Source organism: Macrosteles quadrilineatus, unplaced genomic scaffold (assembly GCF_028750875.1).
Source record: "Macrosteles quadrilineatus isolate MER2022 unplaced genomic scaffold, UCM_ALF_1.0 Scaffold_8__2_contigs__length_117827958, whole genome shotgun sequence".
NCBI classification, from domain to species: Eukaryota; Metazoa; Arthropoda; class Insecta; order Hemiptera; family Cicadellidae; genus Macrosteles; species Macrosteles quadrilineatus.
This window is the reverse complement of record NW_026542601.1, coordinates 91,875,089-91,897,624: the sequence shown is the minus strand read 5'-3', so window position 1 is coordinate 91,897,624 and position 22,536 is coordinate 91,875,089. Positions and strand designations below refer to the sequence as shown.

General features: G+C 35.6%; 1 protein-coding gene across 1 annotated transcript; it reads right to left on the bottom strand.

Moving 5' to 3' along the window:
• Window positions 1-3,077: 3,077 nt before the first annotated feature.
• Window positions 3,078-21,390, bottom strand: LOC129001689 (conserved oligomeric Golgi complex subunit 4-like). The gene is made up of 14 exons (XM_054429083.1): window positions 20,928-21,390; window positions 19,883-20,080; window positions 19,108-19,285; window positions 16,256-16,452; window positions 13,542-13,698; window positions 12,589-12,848; window positions 11,998-12,131; window positions 11,497-11,610; window positions 10,211-10,421; window positions 9,579-9,705; window positions 9,093-9,220; window positions 8,291-8,476; window positions 7,078-7,298; window positions 3,078-3,155 (listed from the first exon to the last, which is right to left on the bottom strand). Exons 1-14 carry the CDS (start codon window positions 21,000-21,002, stop codon window positions 3,113-3,115), a joined length of 2,229 nt encoding a protein of 742 aa, XP_054285058.1. The 5' UTR covers window positions 21,003-21,390; the 3' UTR covers window positions 3,078-3,112.
• Between the last annotated feature and the right edge of the window lie 1,146 nt (window positions 21,391-22,536).

Below are 22,536 nucleotides of genomic sequence, written 5' to 3'. Positions count from 1 at the left end.
CGGCGGGGGTATCATTTTGTTTACTAGTTTAACTGTAATTATTTCCATATAGTATCCATATTATTAATATTTCTTTACACTGTACTTACTATTGTGTTAGTTCCATTTTTTTTTACTGTAAATAAAATGCTCGAATTTATACTTGATATAATAAGATTCCTCATTGTATTGTTTGTACAATATATTTTATTCACCCCATACGTAGAACACACACAGCTAGTAACTAATAAAATATATTTTTCTTACAGTTTTATTGCTATTACAATTTTTTACTCATCTTTGTATAGTTTTTGTACTCTCGCAGGTAACTTCCGTGAGCGCCCTTTGGTGTTTGAAAATCAATGCGCCATAGTTTTAACATGAGCTAATTGCTGACCAAATAGTCAAACTTCAATAGGTTATTCTATTTTTTTAAAAATATGTAATACAATGAGATTAAGTTATCAAAGTTACTTTAACATGAGGCAATTGATAAATAAATAAATACGTCTAGGCTGAAGTATTATACAATTAAATACTCATCTTATTTTAAAGAGTGGAGTTCCCTCCACCACTCTGTAGTCGGGAGATGAGTGCTGATAGGTAGGAAGTGAGAGGCCGAACACCTCCCGTTCACTGCAAGCCTGTCTTCTGGACACTGACCGGGATAAGATGGATGATATACTGTATGTATATAGGCTACTTTTAATGTTGCTCGTCTCGACAATAGTATAGATTAAAGGAATGGGACTTGGACAGGACTATCCCCATCTTCAAGAAGGGTGACTCCTCAATCCCAGCAAATTATAGACCAATCTCTATCTTGCCTGTCTTCTACAAGGTGCTGGAGACCATAATGAAGAGACAACTCTCGGCATATTTAAAAAACAACCATCATTCTCAAATGCTCAGCATGGCTTTAGGAGTGGCCGCTCAACATCCTCTGCTCTCTTGAATCTTGTCAGTGCTATTATTACAGATGCTTAGCGAGTCGGTATTTTTGAGACTCTGTAACCTGAGCAAGGCCTTCGATGTGGTTTCACACGACATCCTGTTGGCAAAGCTTGAAAAGTACGCTATTGGATTCGAAGGCACAGTGTTGAGCACCTTGAGTAGCTACTAGGCAGACATTGAACTGAACCTCTTCAAGAGTGCAGATTATCCCCCAATAGGTTCCCCAAGCTTTTATTATAAAATTTAACTAGTTTTAAATTTAAAAATTTTACTAGTTATACATTTTGGGAGGTTGTTAATACAGTTTAAAAATAACAGAGGATCTAGAACAGATCCCTGAGGCACGCCATATTTTATTTTTAATTCCTGGAACCATTCTTCATCAATACAGACTTTTAGTGTTCTATTGTTTAGGTATCAATTGAAAAACAAGAGTGGAGTTCTGTTGATACCATAAAAATTTAATTTCATTGTAAGGTCATAGACTAACCAACACAAGTAGACTTCTCATCCCATTGTACATTTTGAAGCACGTTTTTCGTGTCTAGTTCATGTACGTGACACATGGGCGCTAGTGTCGACGAAACTTTATTTCTATTATTTTATGGTTAATTTCTTGATTTGTGCTTTACTGTTTGGTTATATAACTAGGGGACAAGTTATTTGGTTAAACGAGGTTTTAAATGGCTGTAATAACGGGAAACAAATTGTAAACAAAACACGACCTCTACATAAACCGTACAGAACTAACAATAAAATTGTCTTCAGCTGTTCCATAAGGATGAGAAATCTACTAAGGGAGTATGTTTTATCTATGGTAAGGTCATCATAGTTGTTATAATTTCTAATAGACTGCATTTTAATTACCAGCTGATCATATGATCTTTATTCTTTGAATTGTTATTGTTTTTGTTAGTTTTATTTTTTTTTTTTGTTAATGAAATAATACACTTTTCTTTCTTTTAGTTTTTATTATTTATAAAGAGTTACAACAATAGTCCACACAATCACGTTACTCAGGTCGCAGAAAGTGGCAGGCCACTTGACAAGTAACCCTCAGGATAAAAATGCTCAGGAGCAAGAGGCTTGCTTGCAAAGACCATTAGAACCTCATTTATCAATTTGTCTATTATGTCAGATGTACACTTGCCCTTTCTATTATACAGGGTTAGTAAAAAGTGTGGAGACCCCCTGTTATTTTTTTAACGGCCCATACTAGAAAAACTAAACTCGGTACACCTTTATGGCATGTTATGAAGTACTTTTTGGGCATGACCGCCACTTGGTGTACATCCCCAAAATGAGGGATTTTGGGGGAAACTAAAAAATTTCAAACAAAAGACCCATCGATTGACCCCTCATTTTGAAGGTCCTGGTAAAAGAAAACCAACAACGCAAAAATTTACTAACCCTGTATAAGCTATTACATACCTCATGGTAAGGACTGGACCTAGGACTGAATTACTTTTTCGTTTTGAGGTCTCCAGAGGCCAAAACACCATCCGTTCAAATTCATATCTATATGAATTTATATATGAATTAACAATAAACTCGGCTATTCAACTCAAATTACACTAGCAGAGTATCCGTCCTTTGTACGGGTTCATGTCCAAGTTCGTACAATGTAATGTTGGGGTGTTCAAGTTCGTAGGGAATGTCATTCGCCTATTGGGTCTGATGATGATTGGAGTGTCCAATCAAAATCGATCACCACTTACCACCTTTTTTGTATATTCACCGTCTTGTGAGTAACAGTATAAGCGTAAATATATGTTTTAAGTGTTATAAGACGTTTCTTTATTTACTTTTCATATAAATAGGGGAAAAATGTGACTTTTTAAAGAGACATTATAGTGAAAATCCAATCAGGCAAATGGAAATTTGCTTAGTCTGCAAAGTTTGCTGCGGCGAGGGTATTTACAAATGAGACAGACTCTATTCATCTGGAAAGATACCTTCAAGGAGACAGAGATTAAGGCTCATTTTAGGCTTAGCAAAACTTCAGAGTGAACTCTTTAAAATTACACCAAAAATACAGTACGGTACTTCAAAATAGATTAAAAAGTCTAGGAGTTCTGTTTACAAAATAACCCCTACCAAATTAATACCATATAGATTGAAATAGGAATACAAAGAATCAATAGATTTATTGCAGTATATTTAATTACTTACACATTATTTACAATTTCAATCTTCTTATATCTTCACTGCGGAAATCAGTCCTAGAATAATAAGACACTATCTTAGTAGAACTTGGATTGTTTTTAATGATCAGAAAAGTATAGTTGAGGTCCCCAAAGGCCAAAACATCATCTGTTCAAATTCATATATATTTAGACATATGAATTTATATTCTGGTAGAACTTCAAACCCAGTGATATATAATATTATTGTTGTAACGATAAACAATCTAAAGATAAGTACATGTAATGGTGACCCTTTGAACTCCATAGATTATATTTTAATGATTCAGTTATTCATATTTTTATCATGTTTCCCGGTTTCCTCCTTATGCACCCAAAAATGTAAATTACTTTGAAACATGATTTTGGTGACACACACTATAAGAGTATGCTAAAAGTAACAAAATGTCTGATTTGAGGTGCAACTCAACAAGAACTTCTACTTCCACTTGAGCCTAACTGTCTGCTGCACTATAGTTCGGTCACAATATTTAGACGGTTTTAGGGGAAGAAATCTTTCCCCTCCACTTGAATAAATAATCCACCTTTAAAATAATACGAGGCATGTTTTTTAAGTAAGTACCGTTTTTAAATTTCTCCGTTCCAGACTTGTTATTATTTCACTAGTTAGTATTTACTAATATCATTGTAATTGAATTTCTTTTTATTGACGCTGTTCATTGTACCACCTTTGTACAAAAATTACGAATAAAGAATATGAATATGAATATATGAATATAGAACTTAAATGGCTTTCACACCTTTAGCACTTAAAAATCTAATTACAGCGTGTACTTCACAGTCGGCAGCAGTCTCAATTGGCGGAACTATTTCGAATGCTCGAAACCGGATGTAAACACGGCCGATTGTTGCCAAATTTCCGGCGCAGGATTGCCAATAGATGCACATACACACATAGTTGGGAAAGTTAGTCAAAATTTCTAACTAGTTAGAAGATAGAAGTTAGTCCCATAAAAAGTAACTGATAGAAGTTACTAGTTAGTTGGTTTAAAAAGTAACTGATAGAAGTTATTAGTTAGTTTAAAAACTAACTGATAGAAAATAAAGTTAGTTTTCGACATTCGTAGAAGATAGCTGTTTGTTGGACAGGACAGTTGTTTTAAAGGATTTAATATGTAATGAAATAATGACACATCTTTGGTTACTAATTGTGTTTTAATTAAATACTAGAATGATTTTAGCACAGGCTCGGTAATATCAGTACAGTCATTTTTTCGTTTGCGACCCTTTTTTTCAATTTTTTCATTGAAATCCAAAATCTTAGAAGGATGTGTGGCCTAAAAAACAATTTGAATAGTTAACACTAAGTAATAGTACAGTACACTATGTTTTCATAGCAATGATAATTATACCCTAAAATGGAAGCCAAATATTGTTAATCGCAGCATAAAATAATTGATGAAATCTGACTTGTTAGTCAATTGAAACAAATCTTGAAAAATCCCACAATTGCAAGTTATTGCAACATGTTATTAATAAATACTTTTGCTACAAAAATTACTATCGGGGAAATAAATATGTGTACTCGAGTTTGAGCCAAAATATCTCTGAGATGAATTACCCGATTTTGTTGAAACAAAATTAAATATAAGGTTCATTAATAACATATATGTGCATTTACAAAATTGTATTCGCAGTAGTTTTTATGTTGCCGTTAATTTTTAAAACGTATGCTTACATCGTTAATAAGACACACAAATTTCTCCCGTGGCTGGCAGCGGGCCGGGCCGCCTGATGTTTGTACCATAATTCCCAGCCGGGCGGGAGCGCGTGCGCCACTGCGACGTTGCCGATGTGCGTGTATATTTATAGTTAACTTACTGTTTTATGATGTAACATAAATTTACTAACAAAATATTCACTAGAACCATGAAACAAATACGTCACAATAAGTTAACTTCAAATATACACGATGATATTTTGAACGTAATTTTCAGTGCCTTATTAACGATGTTAGCATACGTTTTAAAAATTAACAGTAGCATAAAAACTACTGTGAATAAATTTTTTTTAATGCATGGAAATGTTAACAATGAACCTACCAATAACCCATAAAAATTTCAGAAAGATTGGCTCAGTGGTTTGTTTAAAAATACATTTTTAACTTCAGTGTTAGTGCAAAGTTACTTAAAACCCGGTACTTTTTAGGATCTTTCAACTAACTATATACATTTTTCTGGTGAACGGAAATTTTTTAATTGACACCACGTAAAATTTATTTAAACCAGCTTATACTTAACTTTTGTTTCAACAAAATCGGATAAATAATCTCTGAGAGATTTAGGCTCAAACTCGAGGGCACATATTTATTTCCCCGACAAAGGTGATACAAATCTTGTCATGACTCTGTATTCAATAGTTCAAAAACAAATAGTGATCATCTCACCTTTCCTGACATAAACATTACTTTCGATACACAAACATAAGTTACAGCTGAAGTTCCCGGTTAGGTTAAACTCAAAACACAGTTTGTTGACGTTCAATTAGTTGAATGTTACTGTAAAATTAATTGTACAGCCGTATTGTGTTTAACTTAGAAACAATTAATGTATTACGAAATATCAGATACTTTTTAAAGGCTGATGAAGTAGTTTTCCCAGTGTGATAAAAGTATAGTTAACTCCTAGTTTTGAAAGTGACCTATTTGTGGCGAGATAGTATTTATAAGAGCATGGGAAAAGCATTGAGAAAAACACTATAACTGTACTTAAAAATATAAATTATATTCATTAAAAAAATGTATAATCCCTTAAAGTTAACAACGAGACCATCATACTTTTTCTCCACTTACCTACCTTAATATGCGCTCTCAAATTCGAAGCACTTGTGACTGATGCTTTAATTATTTTTGTTTTGGGTTAACACAATAAACATTTCAACGCTAGTCGAACGTTTTCATTTTTTTCAACTTGTTGGAATATTGTTCAAAAAAAAAAAAAAACAACAGAAACAAAGAATTGTTGGAATATGTCACTTAAGTTTGGCCACTTAATATCACACTCGCCCGCCATTGGAAACCAATATTATTAATCTACTGTACTTAATCAACACTGTTCACCTTAATAACTATTGTATAACAAATTTTTAACTATCACTAAAATATGTATACCGACAAGACAACCAAAAACACTTGGGCGAAAACAAATGAACTAACACCTGTCACGGTCAACGGTCAGATAAGATAATGAACTTCGACTGAAGTGAAGACATTGTTTTGACACTTGAGATTACATATCAATCGCCAAACAAACACCCCCTTCCCACCCTTCGGTGCTTGGGGTGTTGTTATTGGCTGCCATTGTCCCGCCCCCTGGGTCCGCTGCATACCAAAGCGACTGGACTTTGACTTTCTCTTTCCCCACCCCCCACGTTGTTTGTCACAAGGGCGCTGACCTCTCACGTACGCTCGCAACCCTCACTGAACACGTCAAATAAATAACCCGTAGGCTATTGGAAACACTTTCGCCTGACCAAAAACTTAACGATTTAAAACCAGCGAATATATTATCTATTCGCTGGCTATAAAACTAACTGAGTAGAAGTTATTTCGAGCTCTTTTTAAAAAGTATCGACTAAAATAGAAGTTAGCCGAAAAAACGAACGAATAGTGTTATTCGTTAATATTTCTATTCGTTTTCCCAAGTATGCATACACAGCACAAATGTCAAAAATGCCAATCGCAGCGCTGGAACGGAGAAATTTAAAAACGGTACTTACTTAAAAACATGCCTCGTAGCTCAATAGCTGATTAAGGAACATACATTAAATACAAAAAAGTGATGGGGGAACTTCCCCTCAAACTGCCTAAATATTGTTAACGAAGTAGAACAACACTAGTGAATGAAACACCCAGCCTGGTGGATACAGCTTGTTTTTCCACAACACAGTGTGCTTTCTAGGGGAGTATTATTATGCTTACTATAAGTAATGTGTAACTGACCTCAAAGCCATGAACTGTCGAACCTCATTGGCGGTGAGACGCCATGGGAGTGAGCCGGCCTCGGAGCCCCAGTAATCTGTGATCTCCGACGCCTTCTCAAGATTGAGTACCGTCGCAATCTGCGTCAGTCGTGCAAACTTGTCACGCACCGACCAAGACGTCGCACTGTTCAAGTAACTCACCAGCGATCGTACTTCCTTGTCCAGTGCTAGACCTCCCAGCTGTTGACATAATTTTAAATATCAAGTTATGACACATAACGGAAACAACATTGCTATTGCAGTAAATAGTTCAATGTTTCCTCTGATCAAGATTACTTTTACTAAAAGTGGGTTCGACCTAGGACCACACTTAAGTTCTTCATTGTGAAGGAAACTTTATTTCCAAGAAATATATTGGATCAGGTGTTTTATCCAATCATAAATTAGTATTTATTTAAATCCTTTTATAGAAATAACTGTTTGTGGTAAACATTTTTTAGTCTTACAAATTTATAATACACAAATAATACTTTTTATGTATGCTTAGTTTATGCGGCATAACAATTTGACTAAATTATTTGTATCCATTTGACTAATAGTTTCAAAAATAAAGATTTTTTTCTTAGTTAATTTTTTTAATGGGGCGGCTGCAGGGGTATCGCATGAAAGAAATATTGAAGGGGAGATGCTTTGGATTTCCCAATAATTAATATTTATTTTTTAAGAGTAGGAATATTTTATGTTTGAAGCCTTTTTATAGCTGGCAAACACAAACTAACAAGAAATGAATGTTTCTCACACATTATTCAGTTGACTTTCACTACACTGTACTGATCAATAAATATTAGATTTGCAGCCTCTTTTATTGATTTTTAACACTACTCACAACCAAGGAAGAAATTTAAGCCTTGAATTACTGTGTACTAGAGATACATTACGTTCAATCTTCCCAAAACCACAACTCATAGATTCCCAAAATCCTTAAAAATTCCCTAATTTTACAATTTTAAAAGATCATTGGGGGGGGGGGGGGGGGCACATCCTTTCCCTCCTTGGGCGACGCCCCTGGGCGGCTGCATCAGTGATTGATCATCCACAAAGGTTATTTAAAGTGTCTTCTCTAAAAAAGGCAACAACAGGAAATCCTTCTTGGTATACTAAACAATATTATTCCGTGGGCCTGGTCTACAAATTAAAACAGAATAAATCAGAAAACAATAAACAAAGCTTACCCGATTAAACTCTGACTTTGAAACCACTTTTTCCATCTGGCCTGTAACTTCAGTGACTAGTATTCCCACCAAAGCGTCAAAATTTGTAGGAGTCAGTTTGTTTTTGAACTCTGACAGTAAACCATCAAGATTGGCTATGAGACTTCTAACAAATGGTTCATTCGCTTCGTAGCTAGAGAACTCTTCCTGGAAAAGCAAAAAAAGTATATAAAATATCCCATCGCAGCAAATCTGCAGAAAAAAGCAAATTTAACTTTGTCTGATTGGACTTTCACTAAAATATTTCCATAAACAAGTCATGTTTCTTCCACATTCAAATAACATTAGATTTAACAAGTATTTACCCTAATGTATTACCTAATGTACGGCTAATGTAAACCTAAGAGACACATGTACAGCCAAGTTGTACAGTAAAAATTTTTATTTATTTTTGGTGTCTAGGGTTTAGTTTAACAAGGTCCTTAACTTAATAAATTAGTTGAAGTAAGAATAATTATGTAAATGTTCCTTATAATTACAAAATTTCAAGATTAAATCTCTTTAGTGCTCACAGTTAACCAAAGTCTGTTCATGCTTGTTTGTGAACTTGTTTAAATAAACATAGGATTACATATTTGTGTGAAATTTTATCAAAATTTGATGAAATATTTTAGTTATCAAACTAACAGAAAACACGTCTACATACAAACACATGGTAAACAGATGGTGTTTTTGGCATTTGAGGACATCAAAAGAAACAAAAAACTGTCCCGGGGCTAGGTCTTACAATGAGACCTACGGTAATAGAAATCTCATGGTTTACCTCGGTAAGGTGATGACTAAGAGTGAGGAATGTATCCACCCAAGGCGCAATTCGAGGTTTGATTGCCGACACCCTCAGTTGCTGCAGGCCAAGGTCCACTATGGCACCCATAGATGCTGTCACAGTTCCTAATCAACCAAAACTGTTACTATATAAAAGCATAGATAAAACATACTACCTTAGTAGATTTGTCATCCTTATGGAACAGCTGAAGCCAATTTTATTGTTAGTTCTGTACGTCCAACTGTAGAGGTTAAGTCATCAATTTGAAAAAGATTCTGTCTTATATACTATTGATAGGATTGAAATTATATTTTAATCATAGATTCTTTACTATAAGAAGTGTAGGCACTAAGAAATATTGTTAGTTATGACCGGGATAAGCCCAGGAGTTGCAATATTCTGTGCTATCCTTAGACACAACATTTTTTTATCATTAGATGATAATAAACATATTGTAGAATAGGTGGTGAAAATCGTACTCACCAAGCCCTGCAAGACAGCTGTCTAGTTTAGCTCTCTCTTGATCTGAAGCCACTGGGATCTCTTGACACAAGCCTTTGCACAATGTAGTGACATATTCACAACTGACATCAGCATTGTTCAGGTACACCTAGACACAACACACTCTGTAAGATGTAAGATAAGAGAAGCTTTTCTTTCTCAATTCCAAGATGTGTCCTATACTGGATAACACCTTTCCCAACAGAAAACGTCTTGCAAAGATAGTCGGGCTCATGGAGTGTCAATATCCTTCGAGTCATGCAGCACATAAATACACACACACTTCTTCCATGGCAACAGACCAGCTGCTTCACAGTAAAGGGGACTTGAAGATATGAACAAATTTATTTGAGGCATAATGCAAATTGGAATGCTAAGTTTTGAATCCGCTGCATCTGGCCAAAATGTGACTTAATCTGTAGCCTGTTTAGACCAGTTGTTGCTAGTTTTTTTTACACATTTTGCTTTCAGATTGGCTTGCTAAAATGATGTTGTGTCCTGGAGCTATCAGTTTACAGTAGAGCATTATCTTGCTCACTGAATTTAACAATGTACATTTTTTAACTGGCTACAAATTTGACAGGGGAATGGGATGTCACCCTACTAAGATGTACCAGAAACGTGTTCCTAGCGTGTTCTGAGTCGGAGGGCTGCAGTCGGCCCTGCATGACCACGTTGTAAGCCTGTGTCAGGTCCAGGTAGCCACTGGGGTAGCCTAGCCTGAGTTGCTGCTTGAGCGCAGGACACACTTCAGTTTCAAGCGCAGCACAGGCGTTGTTGATCACTGCGCACACTCCGTCCAGGTTCCCTGTGGAGGCTGCCCGCCTGCCAGACCAAAATCAGTCTTGTAAATGATTAAGTGTGAAAACATAATGCTAAGTTTTTAAGGTTAGTTTTTTTTGCTTGAGTTCATTATACACCGGATTGGTAGGTTCTCCTGGTGTGTAGGACTTTACTTTAATCTTCTATAAACCTATTGGTACAAGCATTCAATTCCCTCTACGAAACACATCTTAGCAGTACTATAGACTAACCAACACAAGTAGACTTCCTGTCCAATTGTAAATTTTGAAGCTCGTTTTTCGTGTCTAGTTCATGTCCGGAGACTCTGTAGCTAGGATTGACGAAATTTTGTTTCTATTATTTTAGAATTAATTTCATGATTTGTGCTTTACTGTTTGGTTATATAACTAGAGGCTGAGTTATTGTTTATGATTATATCGTTTTATTTGGTTAAACGGGGGTTTAAATGGCTGAAATAACAAGAAACAAATTGTAAACAAAACACAACCTCTTTAGTGCACCAGACAGAACTAACAATACAATTGGCTTCAGCCGTTCCATAAGGATAGGAAATCTACTAAGGGAGTATGTTTTATGTATGGCAGTACTTAAAGAAGTTGCCTACTTTGCCTAGTGATTATTACTATTACACAGGTCCTTCTAGCTTAGCTGGGTATGTTTTGAGGGTTCGTTTCTCTAACAACATCAAGCAGTATGGATTTCATTTTAAAGTAGGTATTTCTAGTAAAGCTAGTCCACCAAAATGTTATTATCTAACGGCTGGTATTTATTGTTAGGTTAGAGCTGGCTTATTAGTAGAGAGGCTAACAAACAAACGAAGAGAAGATTCTTTGCCTTTTCCCTCTGGCAAAAAAGGTTCCAATTATATAGCCTAACAAGGCTACATAATTTTATTTTGTGCAAAATACTATCACACCATTGGAAACCTTGACTCTACTACATTTCTCTAATAAATTGTAAATAAAGAATGTTTGTCTTGTCTTGTCTTGTCAAGTGAACATGTTATAAATTATGAAGTACATACCTATTAGGTCGGAAGCAGTGTTTGTTTACCTTAACAAATTATACAGTCTGGCTATGCAAAATCAAAACTGACCTGATACATTTCCTTACAATGAAGAATACATCATCAACCATACTGGACATGGTGGATCCAGCCTCAACAGTGTCCATAGCAACTGCTTTGTCAACACTCTGCAGCATGTAAAACCTGAAACATGGGAAAAGTTGAGTATCTGTCTGGTGTTGTGTGCATGGAACTCATCTAGCAAAGCATGGGGTGGGTTGGTAGCAAGCTGTGTTTAAAACATGTGGAACTAAACCCACAGCATTGCTGCTGTGAATGTGAAATTCTTGGTTCTAACCCTGAGATAGTGACTCGACACTTAGTTGTGCATATGATATTGATCAAGTTATAGAAGAACTTGTTGGTAAAACATGCCTCATTCTCATTCCTATAACTTTTGTAGGCTGCACGGCATGATTCCTTGAAAACTTGTAACAGGTAGAATTTGTACAGGGGTAAATTCAGACCGTAGACTCCCAGTAACTCCTGCATGCGACAGCACAGCTCATTGTTGTGATACACAATGCTTACCTCTCTAGCTGTAGGTAGACTCCCAGTAGCTCCTGCATGCGACGGCACAGCTCACTGTTGTGAATCATCTTGTCTAACTTTTCTTGCTTGTCGGATCTCTCCGACACATCAGGAACACCAACCTCCAGGTCATTCTGTCACATCAAAGTTAATACTTTAAATGGTAGTACTTGAGTCTATTCATTTGAATATTTCATAAATAAAAAATTTAAAACAAACCCTCTAGCAAAACATAGCTAAGTACTTAGTTTTATAATTATACTTTTTGTATTTTAAAACCCTGGAGTCTGTCTAGATACTGGAGTCTGATCAAAACCTTAGTCAAAAGATATGCTAAAAATGTGTGTTGGTCTATTAAGTATTTGATAAAACAACAGTCCAGCTTAAAAGTTATAAAGATAAGCAAAAACAATACAAATTCTAAGTCATTATCTTATATAACAAACCTTTTCTATGAAGCTAGCAGCTAACCTTTTATTTACAAATAAAAATCCCAGGGTATCAAACATTTAGTTGAACAACAAGTTCTCTTGTTATTTAGGAACTTTCACTGATAAGTAAAGTAGGATACACCAAACCCAAACCACTTACAGTAACTCTCCTCCTAACAAAACGTAGATACAGATGATATCTGGAGTGCATAATGGTGATTTCTCCGAGCAGCAAATCAATCTCCTTCGGATCGACGACTCCAGAAGCATTCATCTGACTTGTGCTGCGCTCTATCTCATTGATCATTGACACTCGACGCTCAAGAAGTCTTTGCTTGGAAAACTCCATGATGATAAGTTTACTTTGCTTGTCACATTCTTGTTGTAGAGCGGACACTACTTTGAACAACTTCCCGAAACCTGCAAAATTGTTCAGTTGGAACATTGGAAACACACAAATTGTGTCACTGGAAAAATAAGAGTGTGATAACATTTGTAAAAGTAATTATTTGCAGTGGTTTAGGATAAGCAATCATATTGTTGTTCATGTAGAGTAAATTAAGAGTTTTGCAGGGACTTTCTAAAATTCAAAATAAACAAATTTTTATTACACATTGCCAATACATGTTCTAATGGGGATTAATTTTTTCAAGGTTTTTTTTCACAGTCAGAAACATTTGTTAGAGGAGAGAGTATTCCCTGTTAAGTTAAAGCAATCAAAACCCCAGATAAACGTTTTTGTATCGGTATTTATCTGTATTTTACATATTATTTTTAAATAAATGTTTTTGGAATGTCAGCGATTGAACCCGTCTCATTAAAGTTTGATACACTAACTATTAAGCTAGCAAAACATAAAATGAGTGGGTTTAGTTTTTTATAACAGTTAGTTTTTTTTTTTTACTACATAAATTTGTTGTTACCAAAAATTAACTTCCAATAAAATACAAGGAAATAAATTCATGCTCGCAAATGGAAATGATACCCTTATTTACAGCTAAGTGGCTTAAAACAGTACTTTAACAGTTTCCTACAGAGAAAAATTAAAAAATAAATAAATGTAAAATATATAAATATAAAAGAAAAAAAAATATAACTAAAACTGAGACTCGCCATAGTACGTTTCCACAAGTGGTTGATGTATCTCCACAACTCGAGCAATTTCTTCAAACAGCAACATTAGAGTGTCTGCGTAGATCACATTAGCCCTCTTATCTGACGAACTAGTCTTCTGCGCACTTCTTAGGTTTTTAAGTGATGTTGCTTCCAGCTGCAATCAAATGTCTAATGTCAAATGTGTCCTTTACACAATCTCTTAACCAGGCTGGAAATTCTGAAGCCTACTCTCTCCATGCAATGGAGTTAAAATTCTTGTGTTAAGGTACAAACACAAGTAGTGACTTATGATGTACTGTATTTTGCCTACCCATTGGACATGCAAATCTTGGATGAAGTTAAAATAATTTCACTACTGATCAAAAGCTTATTCTATTTAAATAATGTAAATAGGTGTTATATCTTTTGGAAATTTAATAAGCTTATCCAATTATCCAGAAATATGGTACAAAATAATAAAAAGTCATACCATGGGAAAAACTATATATATAGGCTACATAATGTACTTTTCGCCACACTACATAGTAAAAAAACTCCTTTCTGTACTCTTTTCAGACCAGAGATACTGTTGTTTAGAAAAAGAAAGGAGCCGGTTAAGTTAGCTGGAGTATGGTAAACACAGCTGGAGTACGCAACAGAATACAACAATGCTATGCTGTCAACAAAGCTTCCTTCCTCCTCAGGATGTAAAAAAACGTCCACCGCAACAATGCAAATACCTACTGTGTTAACCCTCCTAGTGTTAAGTGACCCAATAGCAATGCATAACACACCCGCTGCGTTGTTATGTGTCGACACGTCGACTCACAAACATAGTTTACTGCAAAGGCTCTGGGACTGACTGAATTGGATTGTACTGAATAGAGATTGGTATCATTGTTTTCGGCTGATTCTAAGCTTTCTTCCGATGTCTGTTTCTAGACGCTGATTATTTCCGTGCCAATCATATTATAGCAGACAGATGACTTTCATATTGTAAACAATTTGGTTAACCTCAGATCTGCGACTTATGTGATTTATTGTTGTTTTATGAATGAAATGAAATGAAATGAAATGAAATGAAATGAAAATCGTCTTTATTCTTGAGCGTTTTTCATATTACAACATATGTTTTTCAAAACAACTCACGTCAACATAAATAAATAATATAAAACAAAAGCAACTCTCAAATCTTAAGTTAGGCTAATTAAAAATTAAAATATGTTCTCTATTCCTAATTATTTTACCATTCTTCAAACCATTTGTTATATATTTTTTAAATGACTTTTCACTGTCCAACACCCCTGGCTCAGTCCTGGATGACAATTTATTCCAGATTTTAGGGGCAAAATAAGAAAACCCACAACGGTCGGACTCACAGCGCACACGGGGCATCTCCAGCATGTCATCCTGCCGTGTGCATCGGGATCGCATCTCAGAGCGAGCTCTCAGTCTTACCTTCAGGTACTGAGGTCTCTCCTCTGACAGTACCCTCCGGATGATGCAGGAAGTGCGTAAAAGGCACAGGTCAGCCATAGGCAATAAGCCAAGAGATGTGAGGTCTGATGAAATTCGATCAAATTTTCGCAGATCGCAGACGTACCTGACGCAAATGTTTTGCACCCTCTGCATCCGACTCATGTCTCCCAGTGATATAACATTACCATACACCGGAAGACAGTAATCAAACACAGACAGTACAAGTGCCTGCACAAGCCGAAATTTGGTGGGTTTGGGGAACAAGTCACGATGCCTGTACAGCATTCTCAGACGACCTATTGCTCTCTGGCATGCGTAACTCACATGATCAGAAAAGGAGAGCTCAGGATCGAAATGAAGCCCAAGAAGCTTGGGAGCTTTAAACTCTTTCAGCGGAATTCCGCCAAGGCATACTCCAGACAGGGGCTCGGACCGCCCCTGTTCTGGTAAGTTTTAGTGGTAAAAATGAACAGTAGTGATATACCTAATGCATTAGAAGAAGGTTAAGTGATGTTGAAGGGCTGGTTGATGATTCTGGAGAAGTAGGAAGTGACATTGACTGATGCTAATTATCCTTCAGATTCAGAGCTATCGTGTTATTCGACTTTTTTGTCAGGGAGTGGAGAGGAGTATGTAACAGATTTTAATGATTTAGAGACAACAGGTGTAGTCGATAATCTTGATAGTGAACAAGACCCTGGCCAATAGAGCAAAACATAGAACCTTGGATAGGGTACAAATTACATAATTCAGTACGGTACTTAGTGTACAGTTTACATAAAACCAACTTATTCAAATAAACTTTAAGAAGCATAAGCTGTCATTAACAAAATCGGTCCACTAGAAGTATACATTGAGGTGTTCACAGTTTAACAAAAATATCTCTAATTCAGTATTTTCTAACAACTATAAATTTGGAAGTTGCTTAGCTTATTTACAAATAAGCTTTAAAATGGTGAGGAAATCGACCAAAGTGGATGTAATATTCTGAAAGGGAATAAAATTTACAACAAATTACTACCATGAATTTCTTCAAAATACTCAATAAAACAGCCAGAAATAATTAATGGAAAAAAACAAAGGAAAGGCAGTATTTCTTCCATGAATAAAAGTAATAACAATTAATAAGAATATGACCTTTTCCTTTGCCAGAACTAAATTTCCAGGTAGTATTGACAAAGTCACTAGCTACTGCTGTAAGCAATAAATGATTTGATTTGCGTAAAAGAGATAGGCTAATTGAGTAATCGTACCTTTGAGCATAAAAAGGCAGAGAACCTCTCCAAACCGTAGTCATGCATGTTCAACAGCGGAAACAGTTTGAAGAACCGTTCAACCGAAGCCAGATCATCTGCGGCTACAGCTTCATTGAACCGCAGAGTGATGATATTCTGCAGCTGACCTGCAGCATTGCGCAGCAGAGACAAGGAGTTGCTGACAGTTGCACAATCTAGATAAACATAATTTAATGAATGATATTGTAATCTCCAGGAAATCCATTTCCAAAGGTAACCTTATCCATTTTGCATCATATAAGGAAAGCTTAATACGTTCATTACCGATCGTCACATATGAGCACCTGCGGGCATTTCCACAGACCGAGGTATACATTTTAATATTACAAATAGACCGGGTGTCACTTGGCTAACAGTACACACAGACAACAGGCCAGTGATGCAGCAAAGTAAAAAACAGTTTAGTCTGCTATCATATGACGTCACTAATCATCATATCCACAGACCAAGTGACGCATAAGTGCGACAAATATCCCTGTAGACCACTGAAGAGAATTCACGGCCTTCAAATAGACCGTTTCGAAGATATAAGCTTTTTAATAACATTGGAACACGGGCACAAATATGCGTTGTCAGTCTATTTTAATGTGACCAGACGACGCATATATGGGACAGCAGTCTATGGGTGGAAACCGGCTATAGCATATATGCGTCGCTGGTCGATATGAAAGAAAATTTGTGTACTATTGCAGTAGCGAACGTGTTAAAAAGGCATATGTAGCATTGGTAAAATAGTTGGCGTTTGGTGTTTAGACAGGGTACATGTATGAGAGTATTCCAATATGGTTTTGGATGTCTTTTCTCTCGGATGATCCAAATTTAGTAAGATACTGCTACAGTTTCGGACATCAAAGGAATGTTTCATCTAGCCGATGTAGATGGAATCAATTAAAATATACACATCGGCTTGATGACAACCCTCAGCTATATGCTCTTAAATGATTCTAATTCATTACCATTATAAACTTGCAAATGACAAAAATCAAAAAAGCTTCTTCCTACTTTATACTCAAATAAAACAGCACCACAGTTCTGAAATTATAAATGCAAAAGAAGGCACACAATGTTTAAATTATCTTGGAATCTTCAAATGCCTGTAAAGCCTTGTGGGGGATTTTTAATGAACACCGCAAGCAAAATCCTGACCCCATTGCTGTGGCGTCACCTGATGACTTAAATGATTTTTTTTGTTAAAGTAGCGGACAACATAATCTCTAATTTGCCTTTGTTACAGCATCAAGACCCCATTGACAACTTGACGATTTTTCGTCGAACCATTCACTAACCCATTGGAAAAAGGTGAGTGAAAAACTACCTACTAGCATAGTCAAAGGCTTTAAAGACTCAACTTGCCAAGATATTAATGAACAACAAGCTCCATACTTAAGTGTCCTATAGATGAAATAGTATAACCACTAAATTTCCTGATAAACATATAATTTATGTCCAAGCAATAGTATTTTTCCGGACTGCCTTAAAATAGCAAGAACCATCCCAATTTTCAAAAACGGCGACCCATCTGTGCTGTCCAATTGCTGGAACTGGCCAAAGACTGGTTCAATTTGAACCGATCCAAGACAAATGAGAACAAAACCCAGCCAGTGCTGTGCACCCTTAAGCTTGACGTACCAAAAGGCGAAGCTGTGAAACGTTTTAGCTGGACCCCAAGCTAAGTTAGAATAAACATATAGAAGGTATATGTACTAAACTATATCAAGTACTCTGTATTTTAAGAAAGCTTTGATACGTCATCACGAGGCCCTATCTATTAAATGTGTATCACGCTCTATTCCATGGCCATGTCACCTATGGCATAGCAATGTGGGGACACACACCTCTAACTCAGGACATACTCCTCATACAGAAGAAGGCTGTAAGAGTTATAACATCCTCAGACAACAATGGACACTGCAGGCCTCTCTTTATGGGGTTAGGAATAATAACAGTGAACAGCCAATATGTCCTAAGCACTCTGTTACTCCTTGAAGACAACCTCCACCGTTTTGAAAAGAGGGAAAGCCAACATAGCTATAGAACTCGCAAGGACCAAAAACTAGATCTGCCATGGCTAAGCCACTCTCTTAAAAGCTACCCTTCCTCAACAATCAAAATCTTTAATATGCTGCCAAAAAGAGTGAGAGATTTGGACAGTGCAATGTTCAGGGCAGTACTGCACGGTCATGTGGTTGCTAGACCCCTCTACCCATTAGAGGAATTAAAGGAAGTGCCACTGAAGGTCAGTTGAAAACAGCAGCAATAGGTTAGGATATAAAAAATCTCCACAGCCCAATTAATAGGGCTTATGTGTTTATTTTGCAAGAAGTATGTAAATATTAGTTTTTTGTTTTAAACATGTATATAGTATGCTAGTTTGTGCCTTTGACGCAATCTATCCAACATTGTCAGTCAAGGATTAAGGACACAAGTATCAAGTACATAACATTTGTTTAATGTGACTGAAATACCTAATAATGGACTCTTAGAGACTGAACCATTAGTAGTCTTCCTACTAAAAACATTAAAGCGTTTACAATAAATCTATAATCCAGAAGCTAAGTCAACATTAAATAATATGTTTTCCATTTTCCCCTTGAAAGATATTCTAACCTTTTCTCACAATGCAGCTAAAATGGTATTCTATGAACGCACTGTTTAGAATACAATTTGATCCAAAACTTTACCAAGCAAAAGGTAAATTTTTAATAAACAATTTTGAAGTAGTCTAGAAGACTCAATTATTTTATGTTTTGTATAGTTTAAAATATAACTAGCATTGGTTAAAACCAAACTTGTAGAACACAGTGACAAACCTTGCTGCATGTCGTCTGCCGTCTGTTCTAACAAGCTCTGGTCCATGGTGAGGAAACGATGGACATGAGCTGATGCCTTCTCATAGTCGTCACCAGACAGAGCTGCAGTAACTCCGTCCGAACACAGCTGAAGGTCTAACAAGTCATGCACTCTCTGTTGACACTCGGAAACTCGGCTCTGAGTAAAAAAAATGTTGTGATATATCTTGTTATACGTTTTACCTAATCTAAACCTATAATGATATGATTTTAGATCAACAATAAACTCCAAAATAAATTTCCAATGTTGACTATTTAATTAGTTGTTCTCCAATTAATTTTAAAATCCATAAAGTTTTTAACAAACAATATAAAACTTTATACAGAGTAGATTAAGGCCAACTATCATTGACTAAAATAGCCTACTAGATAGGCCTGGACATACAGGAAGATTCATGAACAAAGAATGTAGCCTACGGATTAGCAATGAAGACTTTGAGTTGGCACACGCTTTTTATAGTAGGCTGAGGAGTAAAAATATTATAAATTTGAATAATCCATATACGTACAAATTAAACACATTAAACACAGACGAATAAAACGTTAAAATTGGCTCAATATAACAAAAGATAAAGTATTTGCGCAATGAATTAGGTATAGAGGATCAACTGAAGCACCTGCTGGTACACGAGGCTTGAATGGCCACTTAACTTGTTCACTAGAAACTCAAACATAAATAGCTTAAATAAAAATACTTCTACCTACAAATTATGACTTGCTCATGAAATTTACTCACCCGTGCATTGTCCAACTGTCGAACTTTGGCACTGACGTTCTCTGCTAAAGTAGAAATGAAAGTTATCATTTCAGAGAGCTGTAATGCATCTGAATGTATTACCTGAAGATTAGGCAAGACTTTAGTGATTCCTCTTACTTTGGCATCCAACTGACAATGACGAGATAAAAGCATGTCCAACTCTTTCTTAACTTCTTCCTGAAAAACAATTTACTTAAATATATATATATATTTATCCAGCAACAGCATAAGGACATCATTTTAAATTATTATAGACAAGAGCATGGAGATAAAAGGAAAATTCAAAATTATGGTTAGGCCTACTAAAAAACACCTAAAAAGCCAGGTGAACAGATATTATGTGGCAACTCTGCCGAAATTACCTTGATAACAAAATTATTTTCCCAATCCCCTTGAGACTTTTTTATTGAGGTTCTACTGTACGTTATTGGTATAATTTAGGTCCACCTGGAGCCTATTACTGTAGATTAGACCTTGATGACATGCATGAAAAAGTGAATATGCCTAGGCCTTATATTTAAGATTAAGATAAGTTAAGATATATATTGTGATTGATGATAAATGGTAACTTGGAGTGCACATTACCTCGGTAGTCACCCGCCAAGTTTTATTTTGAAATATTAGGGGTAGACTTTCGTATCTGTTGTAAAAAACAACCGAATAAAAATAGCGATAGATATATCGATTATTTTATTTGATATATCGTGTTTGGTTAGTTAAAGACCTAACTAACCAAACTATAAGTTATATCAAATGAAATAAATGAATATATCAAATAATTGCATTCAGTTGTTTTTGACAACTCAGATACGGAAGCGTCTTACTTGTTGTGATGATACACAAGTCTTACTTGTTTGTTGTAAATATAATTTTCTATTCAAAAGTTGACACAGTTTATCCAGCTATGCTGGTCAACAATGCAGCCTTGGTAGTAAGGTAATTAGTTTGTCACTAGCTGTACTAATCGGCTACTTTTAAGTAATGAAACTTAACTATGATCCAGCACAGATAATTAATGACTTACTTCTTCTTTGGTTAAAGAATCATAAGCTTCTCTAATTTTATCGGGGGTTGAAAGATCTTCATGTTGTGACTCCATTGCTTCAGATATCTATATTATTAATGCGTTTTATTTATAACATGAAAAACTGGCAATCGTAACAAAACTCACAGCATTAGTACAAAATGAATGGGTACAAAATTTCAGTTTGGAGTGAGATGTTTGAACTTGAACTCATGTTCCCCAACCATAGGCTATATTAAGCTAGGCTTAGGTTTTCACATTATACCAATAAACAATTAACAACCTAAAGACTTATAAGCCTAGTTACAAAATTGTAATAAATTCCTTGCAATGTCACAACAACAAATTAAAGAACACTGTTCAGATGGATCAGTTTATTATGTGTCACTTTTAACCTTCCTTACTAGTGTGTTATGTTTGTGTTTACTGTTTGTTTGTTTGGTAAAAAGGTACGTTATGTTTGTTTATGGTTAATTGAGCAGAATAAAGTTGACATGACAACGAGAACGACGAGACGACAGACGACAACTTGACAGTTGACAACTCGAATGCTTCTTCTTCTTCTTTTCTAATTTGCTTAAAATAAGTTGGCTTAGGTGAACTACCATGTAGCCATACTATTTCACCTTAAAACACGAATGATCTATACATTTTTCCCGGGCTTTTTCGAAATTATGCTAGTTAGTTAGGAAATAGTTATTTGTGTAACAGGTGAGTGTGGAAAGTTTCTCGAGTGCAGCAAATGCAGTTTGCATTCGTGTTACACATTATATTTTTCCTTCGGTTACTATAAATCAGTCATTCAAAAACTGCACAACACGTTTTTAGGTTAGGTTAAATCAAAACAATGAACGAAATGGGAACGGCGCACCAGCTGATCGTAGTCGTAATACCTTGAAGTGTTGCCAACTTATTTTCAAGCGTACATGGATTACGTGCATAATAAAAGCAAGGTGTTTTTTGTCGTTTGGTTGGAATACTGGTGTGCAACAATGTTAAAACTGTGCACCGAAGTGGCTTTCTGTACTATAATCTGTGCAAGAAGCCTACTTTCCTACAGTCACCCGACAAAGTTGGCTTCCTTATACTGTTTATAGTACAGAAAGCTGCTAATTGCTGCATATTTATACTTTGGTGCACATCAGGATTCCAACGAAACAACACAAAACAGCGTGGTTCTATTATGCACGTAAATCGTGTACGCTTGGAAATAGGTTGGCAACACTTGAAGATAATAATACTATGAGCAGCTGATTGACTATTATAACTACGATTTAACACGTTCACTGCTAAAGGAAATTATAAAATCGAATCGTATTGCTAAAAAACTTTATTGTTGTATAACATTCCTTTTTGTGTCCTTATTGAAATACAATATTATATAATACGATCGGAAGTGAATATGACGTCAAAAAGTGACGTCATAATAATGGGTCAGTACTGACCCATCAGGAGCCAGAGTCAGAAAAAAATGGAAATGCCACTGAATACATTATATATGTCACTAAAAATATATGTTCTAAAGATATATGTAGTCATTAGGATGAAATAACCAACATAAAATAGTATATCAATTGATTATGACTTCATAATGTGACGTCATATACAT

Excerpts from the sequence above, each read along its gene's own strand:
- LOC129001689 (XM_054429083.1), bottom strand. The coding sequence starts at position 21,002 with ATGGAGTCACAACATGAAGATCTTTCAACCCCCGATAAAATTAGAGAA. Across the intron at positions 13,699-16,255 it reads CTGCCTTTTTATGCTCAAAG|CTGGAAGCAACATCACTTAA; the intron begins GTACGATTACTC and ends ATTTGATTGCAG. Across the intron at positions 12,132-12,588 it reads TTGTTAGGAGGAGAGTTACT|AATGACCTGGAGGTTGGTGT; the intron begins GTAAGTGGTTTG and ends TTGATGTGACAG.